Raw genomic sequence first — 24268 nt, forward strand, 5'->3', positions numbered from 1 at the left:
ACATTTTGCTTCTCTTTTTTATTAAGAAATTCCATCTTAAAATCGTTTCTCGGTTTGCATTTTACTATAAGCAGGTAGCACCCTGAGCACTTTGCTGCTTAGAGATTCCTTCCACCAAATATCCTAGTTCACCACTTTTTTTTTTTTTTTAAGTTCTGGGATACATGTGCAGAATGTGCAGGTTTGTTATATAGGTATACATGTGCCATGGTGGTTTGCTGCACCTGTCAACCCATCATCTAGATTTTAAGCCCCTCATGCATTAGATATTTGTCCTAACGCTCTCCCTCCCCTTTCCCTCCCAGCCCCCAATAGGCCCCGGTGTGTGTTGTTCCCCTCCTTGTGTCCAACTCCCACTTATGAGTGAGAACACGCAGTGTTTATTTTTCTGTTCCTGTGTTAGTTTGCAGAGAATGGTGGCTTCCAGCTCCATCCATGTCCCTGTAAAGGACATGATCTCATTCCTTTTTTTTTGTTTTTGTTTTTGAGGCAGTGTCTCACTCTGTCACCCAGGCTGGAGTGCAGTGGTGCCATCTCGGCTCACCGCAACCTCCACCTCCTGGGCTCAAGTGATTCTCCTGCCTCAGCCTCCTGAGTAGCTGGGATTACAGGCTAATTTTTGTATTTTTAGTAGAGACAGGGTTTCACCATGTTGGCCAGGCTGGTCTCAAACTCCTGACCTCAGGTGATCCACCCACCTCCGCCTCCCGAAGTGCTGGGATTACAGACCTGAGCCACCACACCCGGCCAATCTCATTTTTTTTTATGGCTGCACTAGTTCACCGCTCTTAAGTTTTGCCTTCCACTGAGTTCTAGGACACGGACATAACACGGCCAAGTTCTTTGCCACTTTGTAACAAAAATGGCCTTTCCTCCAGTTTCCAATTGGAAATTGGCAAATGTTTCTCATTTCCATCTGAGGCCTCATCAGAATAGTCTTCACTGTCCATATTTGTACCAGCATTCTGATCATGATCACTTGGGTAATCATTAAGAGAGAAGCTTTCCCTATATAGCTCTTCTTTTCTGAGCCTTTAGTGTAATAGAATCACCCTCAATACTCCATTCACACCAATGTAAGTTTTTCCATCATTCACGTCAAAACCATTCCAGCCTCTATCCATTACCCAGTTTCAAAGCCGCTTCCAGCTGGGCCCGGTGGCTCACACCTGTAATCCCAGCACTTTGGGAGGCCAAGGCAGGTGGATCACGAGGTCAGGAGTTCGAGACCAGCCTGACCAACATGGTGAAACCCTGTCTCTACTAAAAATACAAAAATTAGCCAGGCATGGTGGCGCGTGCCTGTAATCCCAGTTACTAAGGAGGCTGAGGCAGGAGAATGGCTTGAACCCAGGAGGTGGAGGTTGCAGTGAGCCGAGATTGCGCCACTGCACTCCAGCCTGGGCGACAGAGCAAGACTCTGTCTCAAAAAAAAAAAAAAAAAGCCACTTCCACTAAGACCAAAACAATGCACCTCTCCACAATCTCTTCCAGAAGACAGAAGCAGAGGAAATACTTCCTAACTTATTCTATAAGTCCAGCATTACTGTAATACCAAAACCAGACAATGACATTATAAGAAAACTACAGACTAATATCTCTCATGAACACAGATGCAAAAATCCACAAAATACAAGCAAATCAAGTCCAATAATATATGAAAAGAATTCACCAACTGGGATTTATCCCAGATATGCAAGGCTGATTCAACATTTGAAAATCAATTAATATACCCTATCACATTAACAGTCTAAAAAGGAAAAATCACATGATCATATCAATAAACGCAAAAAAAAATTCAGCAAAACCCAACACCCATTCATGATACTCTCATCAACTAGGAATAGCGGTAAACTTCCTCAACTTGATAAAAAAACATGTACAAAAACCCTATAGCTAACATATTTAATGTCAAACGTACTTACTAAATCAGAGTGTTATCATTGCATAGTGGAAACTCAGGTTGCTATGCAGGGGTGAAGATATTTCATCAGAAGGAAAAATAACACAGACTCCAGAATCGTTTCTAGTCATCCAACAATCATTTATTGTTCACTATTCTAGGAGTTGTAACACTTCTCAATATGTTCAGGAGAAATGAGAGGAGTAACTATCTCATTACTAAATAATTGTGCACAGTGGGAGTAGAATGTCTTGACCATTAACTGCACAAAGCTGCTATGAGCAGAGGCACGATGGTCATGTTGACATGAACCAGGAAGTCTTAAAAGGGTAGATGGTTGGGGAAAAAGTGAGTGTATGACGACAGGCATAATCAGAGAACTCACAAGAGATGTCAAATTTAGGAACTTTGAATTGAGGATCTCAAATCACAGTAATGGATAAGATTGCTAAGGTAGTGGCTCTCAAAGAGGTTCATAGTAATATTAAGCTGTTATTTGTTCTTGCTTCCCTCATTCTCTCATGGGTATACAATGGAGTTTTCCAGAGGGTACATTATCACACCAGACTGAATGTAGAAGCACATAAGAGAATTCTATTAAGCCAGATATTAAAGATAGAGTATTTGCAAAAATGTTAAATAATGCCACTCTTTTCACTCTTTTTGTTTTGGAAATTATAGGTATTTTCCCATAAAAATATGGTATTAATATTAACAAGTATTAGGGTTATTATTGCTAATAAACAAATTAAAATTAAAATAAATATTTTTAAATGTTTCCATTTTGATCTTATAAAATACGTTTAAAGCCAGGTGCAGTGGCTCATGCCTATAATCCCAGAACGTTGGGAGGTTGAAGCAGGAGGATTGCTTTAGCCCAGGAGTTCCACACCAGCCTGGGCAACATAGTGAGACCTCGTCTCTAAAAAAAAAAAAAAAAATTTTTAAATTAGTTAGGCATGGTGGTGCATACCTGTAGTCCCTGCTAATCAGGAGACTAAGGAGGGAGGGTGGCTTGAGCCCAGGAGTTCAGGGCAAGCCATGATCGTGCCACTACACTCCAGCTTGGGTGAGAGAGCAAGGCCCTGTCTCAAAAAATAAAAATAAAATAAAATCTTATATTTTAGTCTTTAGATTTACAGAAAAATTGCAAGGATAGTACAAAGTGCCCTTATATCCCAGTTTTCCCGATTATAAACATCTTTCTTACACTACAAATGTATGGCACAGTTGTCACAATCCTGGACCAATACTAATACATTATTATTAACTAAAGTCCATACTTTGTTCAGAACTCCTCAGTTTTTCCCCAATGTCCTTTTCCTTTTGCAGGATCCTATCCAAGATATAATATTACATTTACTTGTCATGTCTCCTTAGGCGCCTCTTGGCTGTGTAAGTTTCTCAGACTTTCCTTGTTTTTGATGACCTTGACAATTTTGAGGAGTGCTAGTAAGGTATTTTGTAGAATGTTCTCCTGGTGGAATTTACCAGGTGTTTTTCTCATGATTAGACTGGGGTTATGGGGAGGAGGACCACAGAGGGAAAGTGTTGTTTTATAGTATCATTTCAAGGGTACACACTACCAACCTGACACTGGTATGTTGACCTTGATCACGCAGTGAGGTTGTATTTGTCAGCTTTCTCCACTGTGAAGTTGCTTTTCCCCTCCACACTCCCCGTCTGTACTATACGCTTGGAAAGAGGTCACAATGCATAGCCTGCACTTAAGTGGTAGGGAGTTGTATTTCACCTCCTTCAGGGCCGAATACCCACATACATTATTTGGAAGTCTGTATGGGAAATTTGTCTCTTCTCTTCCATTTGTTTATTCATTCAATCATTTATTTGTATCAGCATGGACTTATGTATATTTAATTTTATGCTTTGGGTTACAATCGAAAACTATTTTATTTTGTTGCGCAAATTGTCCAGTTTTGGCCACTGGGAACTTTTCAGTTGGCTCCTCCTTATGTTAATTTTTAACATGGGTAGCTATTACCCACATAAACAAAAGCTCTTTGGGGTCCTCGATAGATGTGTGAGTGTAAAGAGCTCCTAAGACCAAAATGTTTGAGAACCACCGCTCTAGGGATCCTCTGGCTGACCCGAAACCCCGGTGTGTGTGCGCGCCTCGTCTGCACGCCGGAGTTGTGGTCTGGTAGAAGCAAAGTAGGCCACACTCGCCTGCCCTTGGGAACCCCCACTTCTCCGTGCCACGCCCGCTCCTAAGGTTTTCTCCCGGTCTGAAACGCGGGGGTCCCCAAGAAGACGAAGCTCAGGCTGCCATGCGTTTCCCGCGAACGCCACGGCGCGGCGCCCGGCTCACAGGGCGAGTCGCCCACCCGCGAGTCGGGAAGGGCCCGGCATCTTGGCTAAAGCTCAGCGTTCTCCTCTGGGGCTGGGGCCCTGGCCAGGCCTGGTCTGAGCGGTCTCCCCTCACTCTGCGGCTCGCTCTCCCGGGCTACTCCGGCGCGCAGGTGCTGCGCCCGCGGGAGAGAGCGATCCTGCGGCAGTCGCGGACACCGGGAGGAGCCGCCCAGCTCTCCTCTCGGGAGCGCGTCTCGGTGCCCTCCAGCTGCCGGTCCCTGCTGAAAGCATCCGGACAGCTCCCCGGGCCGCGGCCCTGGGGCCCGCCAGAGCCCTGCCCTGCACCCCACTCTTTCCTCTCTGGCCCGGAGGGCTGCGCCGGGCAGACCCTTTCCTCTGCAAGACAGAGACGAGCAGCGATAAACGGCTAAAGCTGGAGACCTGGCTAATTGATACAATAAGTTCTCTAATTGCCTCGAAAATAAGGTAATGATTTGACAGAGGGAATGCTTTGATCTTATCAGGCAAGAGAGACCTCTCCAAAGGAAACCTCAGAGAAGGGCTGGAGGCCTCGGACTTGGGGGTGTAAAGCCCAGTGCTTTCCCCACCCTCCCCCAACCCTGCGTGTCCACGGTCCCCAGCCTCACCCTCCGGCTTTTCACGGAAAGACCCTTCTCCTGTGATGACTGGAGGAGAGTATACACACATAACACATGGGTTAGGAGAGGAGGAGGGGGTGGGTTCTGGGTTTTTCAGGAACAGGAGGATGGCTGAAATGATTGGTCCAGTTTTAGAGAGGCTATAGAGAAGGAAATTGGGGGAGAGGGGATTACAGACAGGGACTATGGAAAACCTGACTTGGCTCAAGTCTGATGATGTTTCTTACACAGTGAGGGCTGCTGATTTGAGCTTTTCAGGCAGGAGGGAGTAACAAAGGGAGGAGAACTTTGAGTGTCCTGCCTTCTCCAAGAATCTGCACACACACTCACACACACACCATTGCTCTGCGCTGTGGGTGTCCCTGCCTGGCAGAGGCCCCAGCACAAAGAGGATTAGAGAGATGAGCTAATCTGGTTTGTATCCCAGACATGGCCCCAGAAAGGGACCTTGTCCACCCTGATATGTAAGGATGTGAAGGAGTGAGGAGTCTTTCTTTGGGGGCCTGCTGGCTGACAGTACCAGAGACCCCACTCCACTGGAGTCCCTAGGATACTGCAGTCCTGACTTCAGGGTCACATTTAGGAAGCAGAAAGACAGTCCCACAGAAGGAACTAGATCTCTACCCTACTTGTTTCACCAGTGGGGAAACTGAGGCCTGAACTGGGAAAGTGATTTACAGAGTCATGCCAATAGTGCATGGCTGAGTTGGGGGAAAAACCCCTCAGGTTTTCTGACTTTTTCTGGTCCAGTGCTCCCTGTACCGTGTTGCAGGAGCTGCGAGGGGGAGGTATGAGACAGAGAGAGGGCAGGAGAAAGAAAGAGACAAAGACAAAAGCAAAGATTCACACCAAGGAAAATAGAGGGGCGCGCACCCACACACACATGCACAGAGAGACGGAGAAAGACACAGAAAGTCAGAAAAGACATGGAGAGACAGGTGGAGAGAGCGAAGAAAGAGCAAGACAAACGGTCATACAGATTCATACAGAGAGATACACACGGAGAGACAGGGAGTGACACAATCTGACGGAGACAGGCAAGAGACAGGGATTCAGAAAGAGAAGGACAGAGACATTCAGACAGGGAGGGGGAGGCAGGCCAACTGAGACACAGAGAGACAAATGAAGACAGGGAGATAAACACAAGAGACAGATGCAGATAGAAGCAGAATGACAGAAACATGAGCCAGAGAGAGACCCAGTGAGATGGAGACTCAGAGAAGAGACATGGGGAGAGTATGAGAACAAGAGGCAGAGTGAACTGAGGAAGGCAGAGTGGGAGGGAGGCAGGCCATGCCCTCTGCAGATATTTGTCCATTGGAAACAACTCTCACTTATCATTCTAGGGCCCAGAACAGGTGGTAGGGAGAGAAAGAGAGCTCAGTGCTTAGCCTGTGTGATACAGGCAGATTGGGAACCCTCCCTTGGGGAGAGGCTGGTCAGTGACCACCCAGGATCCCAGCAGCACACCCACTGGCCTCACACAGAACCTGGGCCACCCGCCCAGAATGGCCGTCAGCCCGCCCACCGCCTGGCTCCAGTCTGATTACAGCCAAAGTGCCAAAAGGCTCCAGACACCCCCATTCCCTGCCCCCATCATCTCACCTCCCCAAGCCTCCTCTCTTCCTTCCCCTTTAGATCCCTCTCTTCCTTTCTTCCTGGTCCTCAGGGGAGCAGTTTGTGCCCCAGTTTAGCCACTAGCTGTGAGGAAAGGGGTCCTCGTCCATCAAGCCCCCTTTCCTGGTTTGGGGCTGGATGCTCCTTCCCTCCAAAGCCCTCTTGGTCTGGCCTCTTTGAGACACGTTCCACGCCTCGCCTAAGAGCTCATAAATACCAAGGAGAGGCCAGCCAGGCTGTGTACAAAGCGTGGATCCCCACTCTCCCCCCTGCCCCCCCACCCTTTAACAGCTCCTGGGTTCCTCCCAAGCTTCCTTTACTTCCCCAGACACCTGCATGGGGTGGCAGGGCAAGAGGTGAGGCATTAGTTACCTGTGTGAACCTGGCCCTATTTCAAATAAGACCTGCCTCGGTTTGCAAAGAAATCTCAGGAAAGGCGTCTCAGGGCCCCTTGTGCAAGCAGCAGGCTCAGGAATTCCTTGACTCCCATCCAAACCTCCCCCCAGCCCCTTCTTGGCCTTTCTCTCTGCTCATTACCATCCACACCACCTCCCACCCACCGGGAAAAAGAGAAGGTCATCGCCAAAGGGGCCCAGGGAAGGGGAGCCTTCTGGAGGATAGAGCAGGGCGGGGTAAGAGCTGTTTACCCACACCCCAGCTCCCCTTAGCTCATCTCCCCTCCCATCCAAGGGCCAGCAAAAATTCAAAATCATTCAGCCACGCATAGCTGAGAACAGAGTGAAGAGAAATCTTAACTCTGCCCCACGAGAGAGCAGAGCATAAGGTGATATCAAGGGTGAGAGTGGACCCTTCTTCTTTGGTCACCCACTTTCGAAAGGACAGAAGGAGGCTCTAGTGCCACTATGAGGAAGAGGGTGGACCCGACTCTGCTGGCTGGGTAGACCTGGCAGCCTTGAGGGGACCTGGGATTCTTCCTCAGGTCTCTGCTGATACAGTTCACCACGTCTGCAGCACAACCCTTGAACCTCAGCAGAGCCTAGTGTGCCACCAGCAGACAGTTTTATTATATTTCCGTGAAAATGCCTTGGGCGTAATGCCTTTTGCTCCTTGTTATTTAGGATACCCTGGCCAGTGTTGGGCACACAGCAGGTGCTCAGTAAGTGCTGACTTGACTCCATGCAGGGTTCTACAGACGAGAACTTAACTCTCAGACCAGTGACTCCTCCCTCTGGCTCCCAGAAGTGAGAGTGACAGTGTGTGGAATAAAATGAAGATGCAGGTCAGGAGCTAGCTTGAGCCTCTGGCCTTGACCCTCTGCCTGGCAGCCCCACAACAGGCCTTTGCGTGAGGAGCTGAGCTCTCCAGTAGTGTCTAGGACCTTGAGACTGGAAGTTTATTTTGAGATTTGAAGCTCCAAAGAGGCAGATCCCGGAAAACCTCTTCTCTGGCTCCATATTTGTTCTCTAGTTAAGTGGTTGAGTGCAGCTCTTGCAGTCAGCTGGCTCCTGCAGCCTGGAATTCCTCCTGGGGAGCGGCGGACTCAGAGGAGAGGGGACGAAGCAGCAGAAGGAGCCAAGCCCCAGCCTAGGTTGTCCACTCTGGGGGCAGAGGTGACTTGTAAACCTTAGAGAGAAATCTAGTCCCCTCACCCACTTCCTTCCCTCTCAGAGCTGCTGATGTTTCTGGCCACCCCCTGCCCCTGGCCCCCACCGCCCTTCAGCTCAGAAACATGCTTTTAATTTTTTTTAAATTTCTATTTATTTATTTTGAGACAGGGTCTCACTCTGTTGCCCAGGATGGAGTGCAGTGGTGCATTCATGCCTCACTGCAGCCTTGACCTCCTGGGCGTAAACTATCCTGTTGCCTCAGTCTCTCAAGTAGCTGGGACCACAGGTGTGCATGACCACACCTGAGTAATTTAAAAATTTTGGGGGGGTCTCACCGTATTGAACAGGCTAGTCTCTAACTCCTGTGCTCCAGCCATCCTCCCACCTCGGCCTCCCAATGTGCTGGGATTATAGGCGTAAGTCACCAAGCCTGGGCCTCAAAAACATGCTTTAATACTTGAGCATCTATGTTGTGCCAAGACACAGTCCCACTTGACTATAAAGACAGCTCAGGCCAAAGAAGGGGCCTCTGAAGTGATTTGGGGGCTCATGTGGGCGAGTCCACTCTAGGTTAGGGCTGATGTGATCATATTCAGCCAACTTTCTCTCTCCCCGCTCTTCCCACCAACCCCAGGCCCATATGTAGAAATAAACACAGGGCCAGAGTCACACCCAGGTCTAAACACACAGGGGAGTCTGGGAGAGGCTGCTGGAGCTCCAAGACTGCCCTGTGTAGGGATGGGGCCGGGCTGGGAGGAGGTGAAAGAGTGGTCCAAGGAAAGGGGCCCAGCCAAGAATGAGCCTGGGCTCATTCCTCTCCCACCTGCCCCTCTCAGGAAAACTAGGCACAGCGTCTGTGCCTTTCTAAGGAAATAGCCGGGCCAACTGGAGCCCGCCTGACAAAAAGAAAGGGAGAGAAGGGGAAGAAAACAAGTTAGCTGGTTGGTCACAAAGGATATAGTCCCAGTTTCTGTGCCAGGAAGTCGACCCTGAGAGGTCTCTGTATTCAGTCCACTCCAACTCCCATCCAACTCCAGCCCAGCCCCCACTTTCCACCCAAGTGGGGAGCACTGCCTCTCATTCATGACTTGGAGCACCTCAGGGACTCATCTGAATTCTCTTCCTCCGTGGCACACTCCGCTCCAGCTGGATGGCCTTTTCGATAGCCCTCATACACCAGCTCACTCCTGCCTTTGGGTCCCTGTACCGGCTCTGCACTCGGCTTGGGATGCTCTTCACCAGGAAGCTGCCTGGCTCATTTCCTCACCTCCTTCAAATCTCTGTTTGAATGTCACCTTAATGAGGCCTACCGTGATCACCCTAGTTGCAACTGTAACCATCCCCTTGATTGTGCTCTCTTTACCACTGCACTTACTACTTTCTAACATGCTCTGTTTTACTTCTGATGTTTATTGTTTACGGTCTATCCTCCTGCAATAGAATGCAAACTCCATGAGGGCATAGATTGTTCACCAATGTGCCCCTAATGCCTAGCACAGTCCTGGCATGTGATAGGAAATAAGTATTTGTTGAATCAATGAATGCACTCAGCACCTTACCACAGAAAGTGGGGGTAAAGGAGTGTCACTGTAGGTTGGGGACAGGAGAGAAGTGCTTGCAGCTCCTTCCCGCTCTGCCCACCTGGCCATCACCCACAGAAGATGGGGCTGTGGAGTGACGGGCGCTAGGACCAGGAGGCGGTGGGAGATAGGATAAAAGTTCCTCTGAAACCATCTCCACTATCTCTGTCTCTGAGATGTCTGCCCTGTGTAGGGATGGGGCCGGGCAGGAAGGAGGTGAAAGAGTGGTCCAAGGAAAGGGGCCCAACCAATAATGAGCCTGGGCTCATTCCTCTCCCACCTGCCCCTCTCGAGAAAACTTTAGGTTCCTCTGAACCTGAGCCAGCTGCACTCCATCTGCTTACACTCGGGAGGCACCTCTAACGCCACCACCGCCCCCAACCCCCAGCCAAGGACTGACAGTGAATTTGGGGTTGGGGAGCATCGGCAGTAACTAGTTAGTTGTTTACACCAGGACTTTAAAATCACATGAGGAGGCAGGAAAGACACCTGCGAGGTGGGAGAAACTGAGGCTGAAGAAGGGACTGGAGCGGGACCCCAGGTGAACTCTGAACTCTCGAAGTTGGAAGGCCAAGGATTTTAAAAAGAATTTTAGTTCCAAGGGCCACTGCGCCCTCAGGGGCTGTACCTGCTATCCTGGGAGGTTTGAGGGTTGGGGTAGTGGGGAGAGGAGAGTCACTTACGGCAGACTGCACCTCCCCACCCCTTCCCGATTTACCACGCCCCCAGGCGATCTGCGGGTGGAGGGAGGGTGAGAGAGCAGTGGGGAGGAGGCACGATGGGAAGGCGAAGGAGGGAAAAAGCTCCAGGGCTTCCACCCTCTCGGCAGGACCCCCACCCTGGCCTCTGGTGCGGGAAAACCTTCCAGCTGTTTCTGATTCTTTCATACTCTCAGCCCCGCCCGAGAGGGTGGAGGACCGAGGCACAGAGGGGGAGCGGGGAGAGACTGAGCTCCGCCGAGCCCCGGCGTAAGGGGCGGGGAGTCCGCAGGTGCCCCCTTAACGTCGGCAGTCGATTCCCGGTCCGTAAAGAAAAGCACCCGGGCCGCGCAGGCCGGGCAGGCAGGAGCCAGGTCTAAACGTGATGCGTTGGGGGTGGGGGGTGCAGTGGGTCGGAGGAAGCAGGGCGATGAGCTCTAGCTGAAAGCATCCCCTGCCCGAAGCCGACTGCCCACGGCGCCCCTGTAGGCAGTGTTGAAAAGGTAGTCAAGACCCCCAACTCCCGGTGGCAGGGACTCCACCCATTTCACAGAAGCGCAAGGATGGAGGAAATGAGTGCATCCTCCGTGCTCAGCGCCAGTGTCACTGTAGGTTGGGGACAGGAGGGAAGTGCCCGCATCCCCTTGTTCCGCCAGCCTGGCCGTCACCCACAGAAGTGGGGCTGCCGATTGAAGGGCGCTAGGACCCGGTGGCGCGGTGTCGGCAGGGACTGGGCGCTCCGGGCGCAGGAGGGAGCCGCGGCGCCCCGTCGCAGCGCGCGGGAGCAGGTGGGGGAGCGGTGCGGTGGCGCGCTGGAGCCCCGAGGGGCGGAGGCGGCCGCTACACCTAGGGCGCCGCGGAGCGCCCCGGGCTTGGCGCGGGCGGAGCCGCCCTAAGGGCCGCGCGTGTCCCCGGCCTCGGCCCCGCCCCGCCCCGTCCAATGAGAGCCCGCGGCCGAAGGGGCTGTCCGCACACTAGGCCCGCAGCTCCCTTCTGCGCCGCAGACCCCCTGACATCGCACCCGGTGCTCAGGCAGCGGGCCCCAGATCCCGGGTTCGGCGCGCCGTCGTCGGCTTCCGGACACTGCAACTTGCGCCCCTCTCTGGGACCCTGCTCCCGGGCTCTGGACCCCAGGTGACCCTAGGTCCCCAGCCGCCGGCGAACCCCATGGCCCCCCAGGGGGGTGAGGTAGGAGCAGCGTGAGTACCCCTAGAAGGTGCCCCGTCCACGCCCCTCCGGGCTGCGCGGCGGGAGTCTTCGGGGAGCTATGCTGAGACCGGGTGGTGCGGAGGAAGCTGCGCAGCTCCCGCTTCGGCGCGCCCGCGCCCCGGTCCCTGTGCCCTCGCCTGCGGCCCCCGACGGCTCCCGGGCTTCGGCCCGCCTAGGTCTTGCCTGCCTTCTGCTCCTGCTGCTGCTGACGCTGCCGGCCCGCGTAGACACGTCCTGGTGGTAAGTGGGGCTCTTAGGCTGGGCGGGTGAGGCGCTTGGTAGGAGAGGCCCGGAGGCGCCTGGAGGGATTGGCTGCTCACTGGACCAGGCTGTCGCTTCGACGGAGTTGGAGAACATTCGGGCAGGACTGTCACTGAAATCTGAAGTCCCGGGGTGGCGGGAGGGTGAGGCGCCGCGTCTTACACGCCTGGTGAGAAAGGCGCGGGGCATTTGGAGCCAGGACGCCCGGTGGTCGCGGCTCCTTAGGCCTCCGTGTGCTGTACCCCTTCTATTTCAGCTCAAGCTCCTTAGGGCAGAAGCTACCTTCCGAGTTTCCCTCAGGGTGAGTTCAAGGAACCAATGACCTTCCAGGGGCCGCAATAGCTTCGCCGGGGCACCAAACGTCTAAGGTCGCCCTCTGAGAGGTGGAGAAAAGGGCAGCTCGCTAGTCTAGCCCACCCATACCACAGGAAGGCTTTGGTGAGGCAGCAGCACCCAGCCGAGGCTTAGAAATGGAATCGAGGCAAAATTTACCCCATTAACTCCCACAATTAAAACAAAATGCATGGGTTTGCATTATCTAGGCGTTTGTCTTTGGCCACCGTTTTGAGGCTGTCACTTGGAAAATTTGTCTCCCTCCCTTCTTCCTATTCTTTCCTATCTCCCATTTCTCCCCTCCAAGAGCCAGAAGGCTGCGGAGTCCAAAGGTACTAAGAGAACCCCTCCCCAGATTTCTTGCAGGCCCTAGACTCCAGACACTTCACAAGAGGGCAGATGAGGCAAAAAGGCGTTACAGATCCACTGGATGTCTGGTGTCTGTTCTTTTTAGAATCCTCCCTGCCCACTATTCCTTGGATGGCACTCATCACCTCCCCGTAGGAGAAGGAGCTGCTTTCTCTTCTTCCCCACCCTGGGGAGAGGGCAAGGCAGGGAGAGTTGAACCTAGAAAAGACTCAGTCTTTCCTCTTCACCCCGCAATCAAACTGGCCTGTTGGAGTGGGCTATTGCCCCTCTCCACCATGCAGTGCCCCCCTTCCTTTCCTAACTCCGTTCTTTTTCCCGTGTAAGCCCCCCTCCCCCAAGTGTAGTCTCTTCTCCCCTTGCACCCTGTGGCTTTTCTTCTCTTGACTTGGAATCTTGGCTGAAGGGTGAGGGGTAGCTGGCCGAGGGGCCGCCAGCTTGGGCTGCAGATTCCTATCATTTCAAGATGCGTCTCTCCTCATCCCAACCCCCACTCCCTGTTTTCCTGTTTCAGAAAAATCTCTCTTTTGGATTTTTTTTTTAATCTCTGTAGTGTTGGGGAAGGCTGGGAGGGGGGGGTTCTGGATGGGGGAACAGAGAGGCCTATATCTTACATCTGGCTTGAAACATTCTTTTAGAAAGGGAAAGGGGAGAAGGGGGATGAGAAAAACCTTTCAGAGTTTTGAGTGAGATCAAAGCCACCTTTTGCCTTCATGAGCTTGGTCTGGCTGGGTGGGGACTTGGCATCTTTAGGGTCTTTGTTGAGATAACGTGAAGTGACCACTGCCCATCTTTATCTGGCCCAGATGGCAGTTTGCTTTTTGGGACTCTTGATTGCTTCTTACCAGTTTGGGATGTAGTCTGGGGGACCGATTGGTGTTTGGGTGAGGAAGTGTCACTCTGGTAATTTCAGCATCCTGGCAGCGGTTCCTAAAGACCCAAATGGGGGTCTTCCCAGTCCCCATTTTGTACCCTTGACTACTCCTTCTCCCTTTTCCTTTCTCCCTCTACTACCCTCCCCTGATGTGGTTCATATTAAAGATTCTGGAAAAAATTCCTGGGTGAAAGAGCTAGGGAGGGAGGGAGGTGACACACAGAGTGACTTAGCAGCCCTTGTGAAAAGGAGGAAGGCTGCAACAGGGCCAGGTTGGGAAGTGCGTACAGAGGTTGTTTCAGCCTCCTTGCTCTACACCTGTCATAGTTACAGGCCCAGATGCCTGCCTCAGTGATCACCACTTGTGGGATAAGGTGAAAAGCTACCTTCTAAAGGCAGGCTAAGCCCCCAAGCTTTTCTCTTAGGAAAAAACCAGCAAGACTGATGTTCGTACAACCCTTGGAAGAGAAATGTGTGTTGACTCTGGTGCGTCCATGTTCCACTCTGGAGCAGAAGGCCATCATTTTCACCAGTTAATAGTTGGATTTTTCTTATAGCTTGAGATTCTTCCCGTTACTCTCTAACCACTGCCCTCCCTCTCTATCTATCCTAAACAGACCAAGAAATAGGGGGGTCCGGCATGGGCTTTCCTGTTCCATTTTGCATTCTGTAGGGTGTTGGATGTAGGGAATCACGAGAACAGGATTGTGTTCATAAGCTCACAAAGGGAGAGAAACACAAAGTGGTGTCATATTGTTAGCATTACTGTTAGCAACAGCAGTTACTTTTAATAAGCCCTTACTGAGCTTCAGGTACTATGGCCAAACACCTTATGAGCATGATCTTTGTCAATCTGAAATAATCCAGTGAGATAAATTCTATAATTATCATCCTTATTTCACAAATGAAAGTGATGCATTAAGAGCAGATTCATGGAGGCTAATAGTGCTATCCCTTTGTTCAAAGTCCTATATGTGGTGGGCTGAACCATGTACACTAGGGGCTGTACACGAAAGGAGGAAAGAAAAAAAAGTGGATCCTTGGCCCATTTGTGTCTTTAATATACAAACATAAAACATCTGCAGATAGGCTGGCAACTGTTGACAAGTAAAGCTGTGATGGAAATGGAAGTTTATGGCTGACTAGAGGGAGAAGGGAGTTGGGGATAAATCAGAACAGTTAGGTGTTTATTATAGTGATTGCATACCTACTATGTGTCAGGCACTGTTCTCAGTACTGGGGATACTGAAGTGAACAAAACTGACAAAAAGCCCTGCCTTTGTGGAGCAGTGCATCCAAACCATGTGGGGATCTTGGTGAAATGCAGATTCTGATACGGTAGGCCTTGGGTGGGGCCTGAGTGTGTGCATTTCTAACAAATCCCCAGATAATACAGATACTGCTGTTCTGGGGACCACGCTTTGAGTAGCAAGGGGCTAGAGTAGTGTATGCTTCACTTTGTCAAATGAAGGGATGTGAATTGTCCAAAAGCAGGTGAAGAGAAGCATTCTGGGGCAGGAAGCTGGGAAGGAAGTGAAGAACTTCCAGAAGGAAAAAACAAAGCTAGAGTCGGGGCATCTAACACTCTACCAGACCATGAGGTGGGAGATGCCTTAAATATCTTTGTATCCCTAACATCTGAGCTCAGTGCTTGGCACATGGTAGGCATTTTGCAGTCTGGTGTTGAACTGAGAGGAAGATGGGGTTAGCCTCAGGCTCAGCTTTATTGGAGGCCTCCTACACTAACTACAAGGGGCTGACTGCTGGAGAGCAAGCAAGCGCCTTGCTCTGTGGCGTCTTGAGGCAGTTACATAGTGGAGTAAGGGTGGTAATAGAGACACTTAATTATCTTCCCATCTTAGATACTGAAGAGATGTTCCCACACTCAGTGAGGATGTAATAAAAAGGACCTATGTGGGCTGCAGCAGAATGGACTTAAGTCAGACCACAAGAAGGACTTTTTGCCCGAGTTTGGCCTGCCCCAGACTGTCTCACGAGGGCTGGGTTATTGGTCTGTCATTCCCATCCAACCCTCCTCACCCAAGCCCCAGTAGGAAAAAAAAAAAAAAAAACAAACACCCATTGCCTAGAGCAGTACTTGGGCTGAATTAGGGAAGCTGAACAGTGGTGAGACAGGGACAAGCTCCAACTTCAACGGTCTTGATTCTCCAAACAAAGCACCACAGCAGTGGGTGTAACTCTGGGCTGTGCGTCAGGCAGCCCTTTCCGGCCTGGCCCTGTCTGGGGTGTTTATTTTGTTTGTTCCTGGAAGCTGTTGCCCTGATGGACAGTGCTGGGGATGCTGATTCCATGGGATTTGTTAGGGGAGGGCCAGCCCTCTCACCCCTTCCCCGGGACAGATGGGCCCCATCAGCCCTGCTGAGTTCCCGAAGAGGCAAGCATCAGCCCTCCTTGTGTTTGTTTGAGTTGGTGTCACCAGTGGTGATCCAGTCTGTGGGTGAGGGCCGGCTGTGGGAATGCGGGGGGGTGGTAGGGGGGGACACAGAGCCCAGGGCAGTCTAGCTTTTCCCCTCCCCACACCAGCTGCCCTCCCTTCTCCTCACCCACTTCTAGGCCCATTTTGGGGCCGTTCCCAAACCACAGGCTCATTCATAGCTCAAACCAAGTCTTTTCTGTCTGCAGTAGCAATTGCTCTCCATGGCCCCCACCTGTTCAAAAAAGGGAGGGAGGACAGCCCTTTGATGCGTTCTGGACAGGAGAATAGAAAGTTCCCAGCAAATCAAGGAAGGTGCTATGGGGTTAAAGGGAGAGAAAGAGAATGAGAATGGAGCTGGGCTGTTGAGCTGAAGGAAGTGGGCTAATGGGTCAGATGTCATTTGGTGGCCTCTTGGGGAAAATGGGTGATATACTCCTGTTTTCTCTCTGAAATATTCTTCCTGAGGCTTGTGGTGGGATCCAGGGTTAAAACTGAGTGAAGAGAAAATATTGCCTTGAGAAACAATAATAACTCTGGCAACCCACCTATTCTTTAGTAGCCCATCTGAATTGACCTTCTTTTAATTGTTCATATTGGACAGACTGGAGACTGGAGTGTGGGGGGAGTCACCCTCTTACTTATCTTGGCCTTTGGCTTCCCACTGCAAACAGCCTGTGCAGTTCCATCCAGGTTAGGGAAGATGGTTTTAAAGGTTCATTCGTTAAGAAAGGTCCTGGGGCCTGGAAATAAAGGGTTTGAGGAGGAGAGTAGAGGGTGGGATCTTCCTCCCCAGACCTCACAATTGGGAATGAGGATTTTTTTTAGCTCCACGGGTCTGACTAGAGCTGTAAACATTACTCAGATTGCTCACTATGTCTCTTCCCACGAGCCCCTCCCTGTCACCATTCCCCTGCTGTCAAACTGTATCTTCGTGGACCAGCCATGCAGGACACCCCTGTTAATGGGAGCATAAGAGTGTTGTCTCAGATCCTTATTTTGTTAGTTTATGTTTCCATGAAGCTCTTAATGTTTATTAAATAAACAATGAGTTTGTGTGACATGCCCACAGCTTCTGTGTATGTGACACATGCCTAGCCTGTGTTCTGGGAGTGTGTGTCACTTTGGCCTTTGGCTGGGGAACTGGTGATGGTGGGAGGCCACTCAATTACTCTCTCTGCAACTGTATAACTATACTTCTTCAGAACTGTGGGAAATGGTTCTACTCATCAGCTTTATGGAATGTGGGTTAGGGAGAGGGGACAGAATCTCTTCAAGGTCTGGATGCTAAACGTACCCCTTCCTTATTCCCTTCCAATGCAGAAAAAGGGCTGGGATGTTCTGACAGGGCCATCTCCGCCTTGCAGGTACATTGGGGCACTGGGGGCACGAGTGATCTGTGACAATATCCCTGGTTTGGTGAGCCGGCAGCGGCAGCTGTGCCAGCGTTACCCAGACATCATGCGTTCAGTGGGCGAGGGTGCCCGAGAGTGGATCCGAGAGTGTCAGCACCAATTCCGCCACCACCGCTGGAACTGTACCACCCTGGACCGGGACCACACCGTCTTTGGCCGTGTCATGCTCAGAAGTAGGGGCCTCTTCCATTCTGTGTCAACTCCTTCCCTTTCTGTGCTGGGGGTGGTGAGTGGAAAGGGTAGGCAAGCTCTCCCCTCTCCTCTCCCACACACTGTTTCATAATCAGAGGAAGAATTGTGGGCACAGCCCAGGCTATAATTGGGAACAGACTCTTAGCACCTTAGATTTGTAGACAGGGGCTCCTCTAAATCCTAGTGCTCTGGGACAAGACCAAGGTAAAGCATTCCCTAGAACCTCCATCTTTCTCCCTCATTTTCCTTGTCCTCTCCAATCCCCAGCTTGGGAGGCTACCATGTACTGTAAGGCTGAGGTCTACCATAGGCCCTCTGTTCTTAACACCACCATCACTATCATCACCCCAACACCCCCAGCACTACAGTAATGGGAACAAGAGATAAACAGAAAGGTGATATGTAAATATTTGGAGAGTCAGTGGCTTGGCCTCAGCTCAGCAGAAAAGATAAATAGAGCTAGACAGTAAACTAGGAGAAAGGGAACAAAATGGGAATCTGGAGGTGTCAGGCATACAGGGGCGATCATTCATCAGTCTCCAAGAGCAGGGAGGGAGAGCAAGCAGGCAAGGGAAGGTAGCATGGATCTCTAAACAGGCTGACCCCTGGGCTGGGGTCTCCATTGTGGGGGAACTGTCCAGCAGAGTGGGCCTGAAAAGGCCTGGAATGTGGACTAAGACAGGCTTAGCTGAGCCAGGGCTAGCACTCAGTGGGAGGGGATGATTCACCAGGAGACTTTTCAATGGATGGACACAGGGAATTTGGCAGGAAACAAGAGTATAGGTCAGCTCAGAAGGTCAGATATACAAAGAAGTGGATGGAGAGTAGTGAAGGCTGAGGGGAAGAGGTCAGATACTCTGGGGAATGCTCTTGGAAATGAAAGGCACCTTGAATAAAGGGGGTGTAGGGGTGACTCTGGGAAAGAAAAGGAGGGAAGAGGTTTCAGAGTCAGAGGTTGTATGGGCTGAAGAAGGGGACAGACATGGGCCTCCTTCCTGAAGCACACCTCTACAATTCTCTCTCTAGGTAGCCGAGAAGCAGCTTTTGTATATGCCATCTCATCAGCAGGGGTAGTCCATGCTATTACTCGTGCCTGTAGCCAGGGTGAACTGAGTGTGTGCAGCTGTGACCCCTACACCCGTGGCCGACACCATGACCAGCGTGGGGACTTTGACTGGGGTGGCTGCAGTGACAACATCCACTATGGTGTCCGTTTTGCCAAGGCCTTCGTGGATGCCAAGGAGAAGAGGCTTAAGGATGCCCGGGCCCTCATGAACTTACATAATAACCGCTGTGGTCGCACGGTCAGTACTCATGTCTGTGTAAGTACACTCATATTTGCTGGGGGTGACCAGTATGTGTGACCATGGACTAAATAAATGTGAAAGTGGAAGAGCTGAAGGCTTTTGGGTCACTTCCAAAAGCCCCAACATCCTGGGACAGGAGCACTAAATGAAAGGGAGATTGGGAATGCCTAGGGTCAACCAGGTGCCTGAAGTGTCTTCACACAGGTGGAAAGTAGGAAAAGGTGGAGAAAAGAAGTAACTTTTTAAGAAGGGAAAGAACTGCTTTCATAAAGACTGAGAGGATAAGAGGTTGTTCTAGTCAGTTCCCTGCTATTTGAACGCCTTCTATGTGCCTAGTACTATGCTGGAAAATGGCATACTACTAAAGTAGAAGGCATGGTACCTGGCATTCTAAAACGTGAAAAGTAGAGGATATGCAAGCAAACTGTTATCATGAACAGAATCCTGTGGCTCTAAAGTTCAGTGGGCTGTCTGTCATGAAAAGGAAAGCACTGTTGGTCCAGGAAGATTTACTGGAAAAAGAGTTTCTTGAACTTGATCGGGAAGAATGGGTGGGATCTGATGTGGGAGAGAACAACCAAGAGCTCAATCAGCCAGCCAGGGCCAGGTCCAGCCTATCTCAGAGCACTCATCCTTTTGGCCCTAGAGATGACTAAAATGTGCCCTGACCAGCTACCTCTCCCTTAACTGCCTTCCCCCTCCTCCAGGCTGTGCGGCGGTTTCTGAAGCTGGAGTGTAAGTGCCATGGCGTGAGTGGTTCCTGTACTCTGCGCACCTGCTGGCGTGCGCTCTCAGATTTCCGCCGCACAGGTGATTACCTGCGGCGGCGCTATGATGGGGCTGTGCAGGTGATGGCCACGCAGGATGGTGCCAACTTCACCGCAGCCCGCCAAGGCTATCGCCGTGCCACCCGAACTGATCTTGTCTACTTTGACAACTCCCCAGATTACTGTGTCTTGGACAAGGCTGCAGGTGAGTAAGGAAGGCAGGCAGGGACATGGAGTCCCAGTTCTTAGTGCAGGCACCCCTGGTTAATCATGGTCTGTTCAGTCTCAGGAGTTAGGGAAGGGGGTGCTGTGGGAGGAGGCAGTTTACTCCCCACATGAACACCTGGTCATGAGATTGTTGACTTATGCCTCAGTCTACCAGGCCCAGTGCTGCCCAAGTAGAGAGGAGGTCACTCAGCTCCTTGGGGCCTGAGGTCATGCATCACTCCTTTGTATCCCAGCATCTGGGATACAGTAGGCATTATTCAGGGAATGTTTAATTTAGTTACCTGTTTTCAGTTTTAAGCAATGTGTGGGCTACACAGAAACATAAGATGCAGCCCTAACCCTTTGGCTCTTTGCAATCTACTTAAAGAAATGAGACATAATGGGTAGAAAAATGCAAAGAGAGTTGATTGGAGAAATCAATAAAAGTTTATTTGAGGCCGGGCGCAGTGGCTCAAGCCTGTAATCCCAGCACTTTGGGAGGCCGAGACGGGCGGATCACGAGGTCAGGAGATCGAGACCATCCTGGCTAACACGGTGAAACCCCGTCTCTACTAAAAAATACAAAAAACTAGGCAGGCGCGGTAGCGGGCGCCTGTAGTCCCAGCTACTCGGGAGGCTGAGGCAGGAGAATGGCGTGAACCCGGGAGGCGGGAGGCGGAGCTTGCAGTGAGCTGAGATCCGGCCATTGCACTCCAGCCTGGGCGGCAGAGCGAGACTCCGTCTCAAAAAAAAAAAAAAAAAAAAAGTTTATTTGAAAATGTAGGGAAAAAAAAGAAACTGTAGAATTTAAGCTGCTCCTTGAAGCATAGGGAGTATCTGGATAGCTTGAGAGAAGAGTGGGCAATTTCTTATGAGAGTAGTAGGTGGGAAAGCACATGACCTGTTCCAGGGACAGCGAACAGACCAATCTGCTGGGTAAAAGTTCCCTGTAAGGGAGATTAAAGCTAGAAAGATGTCCTTGAAAGGTTTTATCCAGTGTCCTGCCATTGAAGATTCTGAAACAGAGCTGAAAAAGAAACGAAGGAGAGATCCCTACCAAAGACAGGTAAAGCTGCAAATGGTTGTTTTTCAGTCTGTTCGAGGTATTTGTGGTGGGATTCTTGGAGGTGCTGGAAGGTGATATGGTTTTTCCCCAAGGGAATGAAAGTTACCATCCTGGCTCACATTTCGGGTTCAGATAGGTTAAACTAGGAACATGCAATGCAGCAGAACTCTTCTCCTCTGGTTATTGTCATGGGGCTCCCAGGCTCTTTTCTACAGGCTCAGCAGTCAGGACTTGGGTGAAGTGGAGCCAAAAAACCTCAGTTATCTTCGGTACTGTTTGTTTTCACCCATCACTGTCATTCCTGGAAGAGTCAAGTGGCTTGGAGTAAAATTGGGCATAGAAACAGGAAGGGGCTCTACGCAATTAATGAAGAAAGTAGTCTGTATACCCTTGTAGGGTGCTAGAAGAAAAAAAGTCGGAGTCCTCCTGATTTTCCCAGTGATTTCCTGCCACTAAGTATACTTTCCTCCCAGTTGGTCTAATTCAGAGGGTTGCTCTCTGGATACCTAGAAATAATTCCATAATATCTGAGGTGTAAGCCTACCCTGCCATACTGAAAATACACCTTTAGGGAAGGAACTTTGGAGTTAGGAGGGAGGATAAGTCAAATGTGTGTTGGTTTCTCTCACAGGCATAAAATTAGGCCTCCTAAAGCCCAAAGCAGGGCTTGGAATTCAAAGAATATAAGTCATCCCAGAAAGAATATGGAGCCAGGAATTCCCTCCAAAGCAGTAGAGTCCAGTTGAAGTTTCTGTGGTGATAGAAATGTTTTCCTATCTGTGTTGTCCAATACAGTAGCAACTAGCCACATGTGATTACTGAGAACTTGGAATATAGCTAGTGTGACTGAGGAGCTACATTTTTTAGTTTACTTAATTTTCATTAATTTAGATGTAAAAGACCATATGTGACTAGTGGCTGCTACCCTGGACAGCACAGCTCCACAGTGTAGAAGGGGCTTTTGGTGCCCAAGAGGATTTAAGACCCAGCCCTTGGAGTTAGGAGACTAACATACACAGTAGACCTAGTCAGCCCACATTCCAGAGCAGTGGTCTCCTGACATTCTGGATCCTTTACTCCTATCATTAAAACAATTTGAGCATATATCTCCATTATATGTATATTTATTTATATCTGTGTTCCCCTATATGAATATGTATGTTAGAAAACATACATCAATATTTTAAATTGATGAGATAAAAAAACATAGAAGTTCTAGCATTTTCCTCCCCTATCCCAGTGGCATGTGGAGACTAATGCTGTAGAAATCAGTTAATCTATTCTCCGTTTTGATTTGAAAGTAACCTAGGCTAGTTACTTTTCTATCTCTGGATCCTTATTAACCATGGAAAAGGTTGGAGTAGATGCTCTGATGGGCCCAACTCATCCAAAAGTCTATTGATTTTATGATCTGTTGGCAGGATCTCTTTTGCTAAAATCAGTCAGAATGAGGTTCTAAGCATTCCCTATGCATGGGGAAAACATGATCCCTATCCTAGAGTTTCCACTGTAAGGGGAAGGGATAATGCTTAGGGATGATGATAATAATAATAATAATAATAATAATAATAATACAAGGGATATTACTTAGGAATATGCCTGCAGCCAGTCATGGTAATCAGTTCACCTCTTCAGATGAACAGAGATTATATCTAACAATCTATTATTGTGCTTATTTTCATATGAGAAACTAAGTTAATGTTTCATTTTGACTAAATCACACAACTAAGAGTGGTAGAACTGGGATTTGAATCCAGACAATATGATGTCAGAGCCCATGCTTTTTTTTTTTTTTTTTTTTTTGGAGACAGAGTTTCACTGTCACCTGGGCTAGAGTGCAGTGGTGCAATCTCGGCTCACTGCAGCCTGGACCTCCCAGCCTCAAGTGTTACTCCCACCTCAGCCTCCTAGGTAGCTGGGACTACAGGCTCATGCCCACGGCACCTGGCTAATTTTTTAAGTTTTTGTAGAGGCAGGGCTTGCTATGTTTCCCAGGCTGGTCTTGAACTCCTGGACTCAAGCATTCCTCCTGCCTCAGCCTTCCAAAGTGCTGGGATTACAGGCATGAGTGAGCCACTGTGCCCAGCCCAAAAAAGTGATTCTTTATGTCTTCCTTCTGAGAATGTGGGTAAGGGTATCCAGGGCAGCTGAAGAGATAACTTTGTTCTCACTCCCTCTCTTTCCCAACCCAGGTTCCCTAGGCACTGCAGGCCGTGTCTGCAGCAAGACATCAAAAGGAACAGACGGTTGTGAAATCATGTGCTGTGGCCGAGGGTATGACACAACTCGAGTCACCCGTGTTACCCAGTGTGAGTGCAAATTCCACTGGTGCTGTGCTGTACGGTGCAAGGAATGCAGAAATACTGTGGACGTCCATACTTGCAAGGCCCCCAAGAAGGCAGAGTGGCTGGACCAGACCTGAACACAGATACCTCACGCATCCCTCCAATTCAAGCCTCTCAACTCAAAAGCACAAGATCCTTGCATGCACACCTTCCTCCACCCTCCACCCTGGGCTGCTACAGCTTCTGTTTAAGGATGTAGAGAGTAATCCATAGGGACCATGGTGTCCTGGCTGGTTCCTTAGCCCTGGGAAGGAGTTGTCAGGGGATATAAGAAACTGAGCAAGCTCCCTGATTTCCCACTCTGGAGATTTGAAGGGAGAGTAGAACAGATAGAGGGTCTTTAGAGTGAAATGAGTTGCACTAAAGTATGTAGTTGAGGCTCCTTTTTTCTTTCCTTTGCACCAGCTTCCTGATACTTCCTTGGTGTGCAAGAGGAAGGGTACCTGTAGAGAGCTTCTTTTTGTTTCTACCTGGCCAAAGTTAGATGGGACAAAGATGAATGACATGCCCGTTCTCTGAAGTCAGTTTGAGCAGAACTACCTGGTACCCCAAAAGAAAATCTTAGGCTACCACATTCTATTATTGAGAGCCTGAGATGTTAGCCATAGTGGACAAGGTTCCATTCACATGCTCATATGTTTATAAACTGCTGTGTTTTGTAGAAGAAAAAGAATCATAACTATACAAACACACATTCATTCTGTCTTTTTCTCTCTACCATTCTCAACCTATATTGGACAGCACTGCCTCTTTTGCTTACTTGCTGCCTGTTCAAACTGAGGTGGAATGCAGTGGTTCCCATGCTTAACAGATCATTAGAACACCCTAGAACACTCCTAGGATAGAGTAATATAGTAAGTCTGGCCAGGCCTTGTGTGGTTTTTTTTTTTTTTTTTTTTTTTTTCCATGCATTACTCTGTAGGTTAGCCAGATTTGGGGAAACAGAGTAAAAGATAGGCAACTCATGGATGGTGGGAGAGCAGGAAAGCAGGTCTGATCTCAAGGGCCCACATGAGGCAAAAGTACATATTAGGAAGGTAGGGATCTCTGGCTTTGGTAATTCTTTATGAGAGGATCCTAGCCTTTGAAGCTGGGAGCAGGAGTCAGTGGCTACAGTGGGAAGGAGTGCTACGGGTTGGGGCCAAAATGATACACAG

The 24268-nt window shown here is 49.9% G+C and overlaps 1 protein-coding gene across 3 annotated transcripts in view; it reads left to right on the forward strand.

Annotated features, from left to right (window-relative positions):
• Nucleotides 1-23969, forward strand: part of WNT2B (wingless-type MMTV integration site family, member 2B) — a 67203-nt gene extending 43234 nt beyond the window's left edge. For 2 of the 3 annotated variants that reach the window (XM_012000739.1, XM_012000740.1), the window contains 4 exons: nucleotides 17180-17400; nucleotides 18446-18723; nucleotides 19434-19698; nucleotides 22959-23969. In XM_012000739.1, the coding sequence (XP_011856129.1) occupies nucleotides 17274-17400; nucleotides 18446-18723; nucleotides 19434-19698; nucleotides 22959-23188 (900 nt within the window). In that variant the 5' untranslated portion in view covers nucleotides 17180-17273 and the 3' untranslated portion in view covers nucleotides 23189-23969. Of the gene's footprint in view, nucleotides 1-11060; nucleotides 11785-17179; nucleotides 17401-18445; nucleotides 18724-19433; nucleotides 19699-22958 lie in introns of those variants that run through there. The other variant, XM_012000738.1, reaches the window with a different exon arrangement.
• The last annotated feature ends 299 nt before the right edge of the window (nucleotides 23970-24268 follow it).

The sequence above is a fragment of the Mandrillus leucophaeus genome, unplaced genomic scaffold, assembly GCF_000951045.1.
Source record: "Mandrillus leucophaeus isolate KB7577 unplaced genomic scaffold, Mleu.le_1.0 Scaffold64, whole genome shotgun sequence".
Taxonomy (NCBI): domain Eukaryota; kingdom Metazoa; phylum Chordata; class Mammalia; order Primates; family Cercopithecidae; genus Mandrillus; species Mandrillus leucophaeus.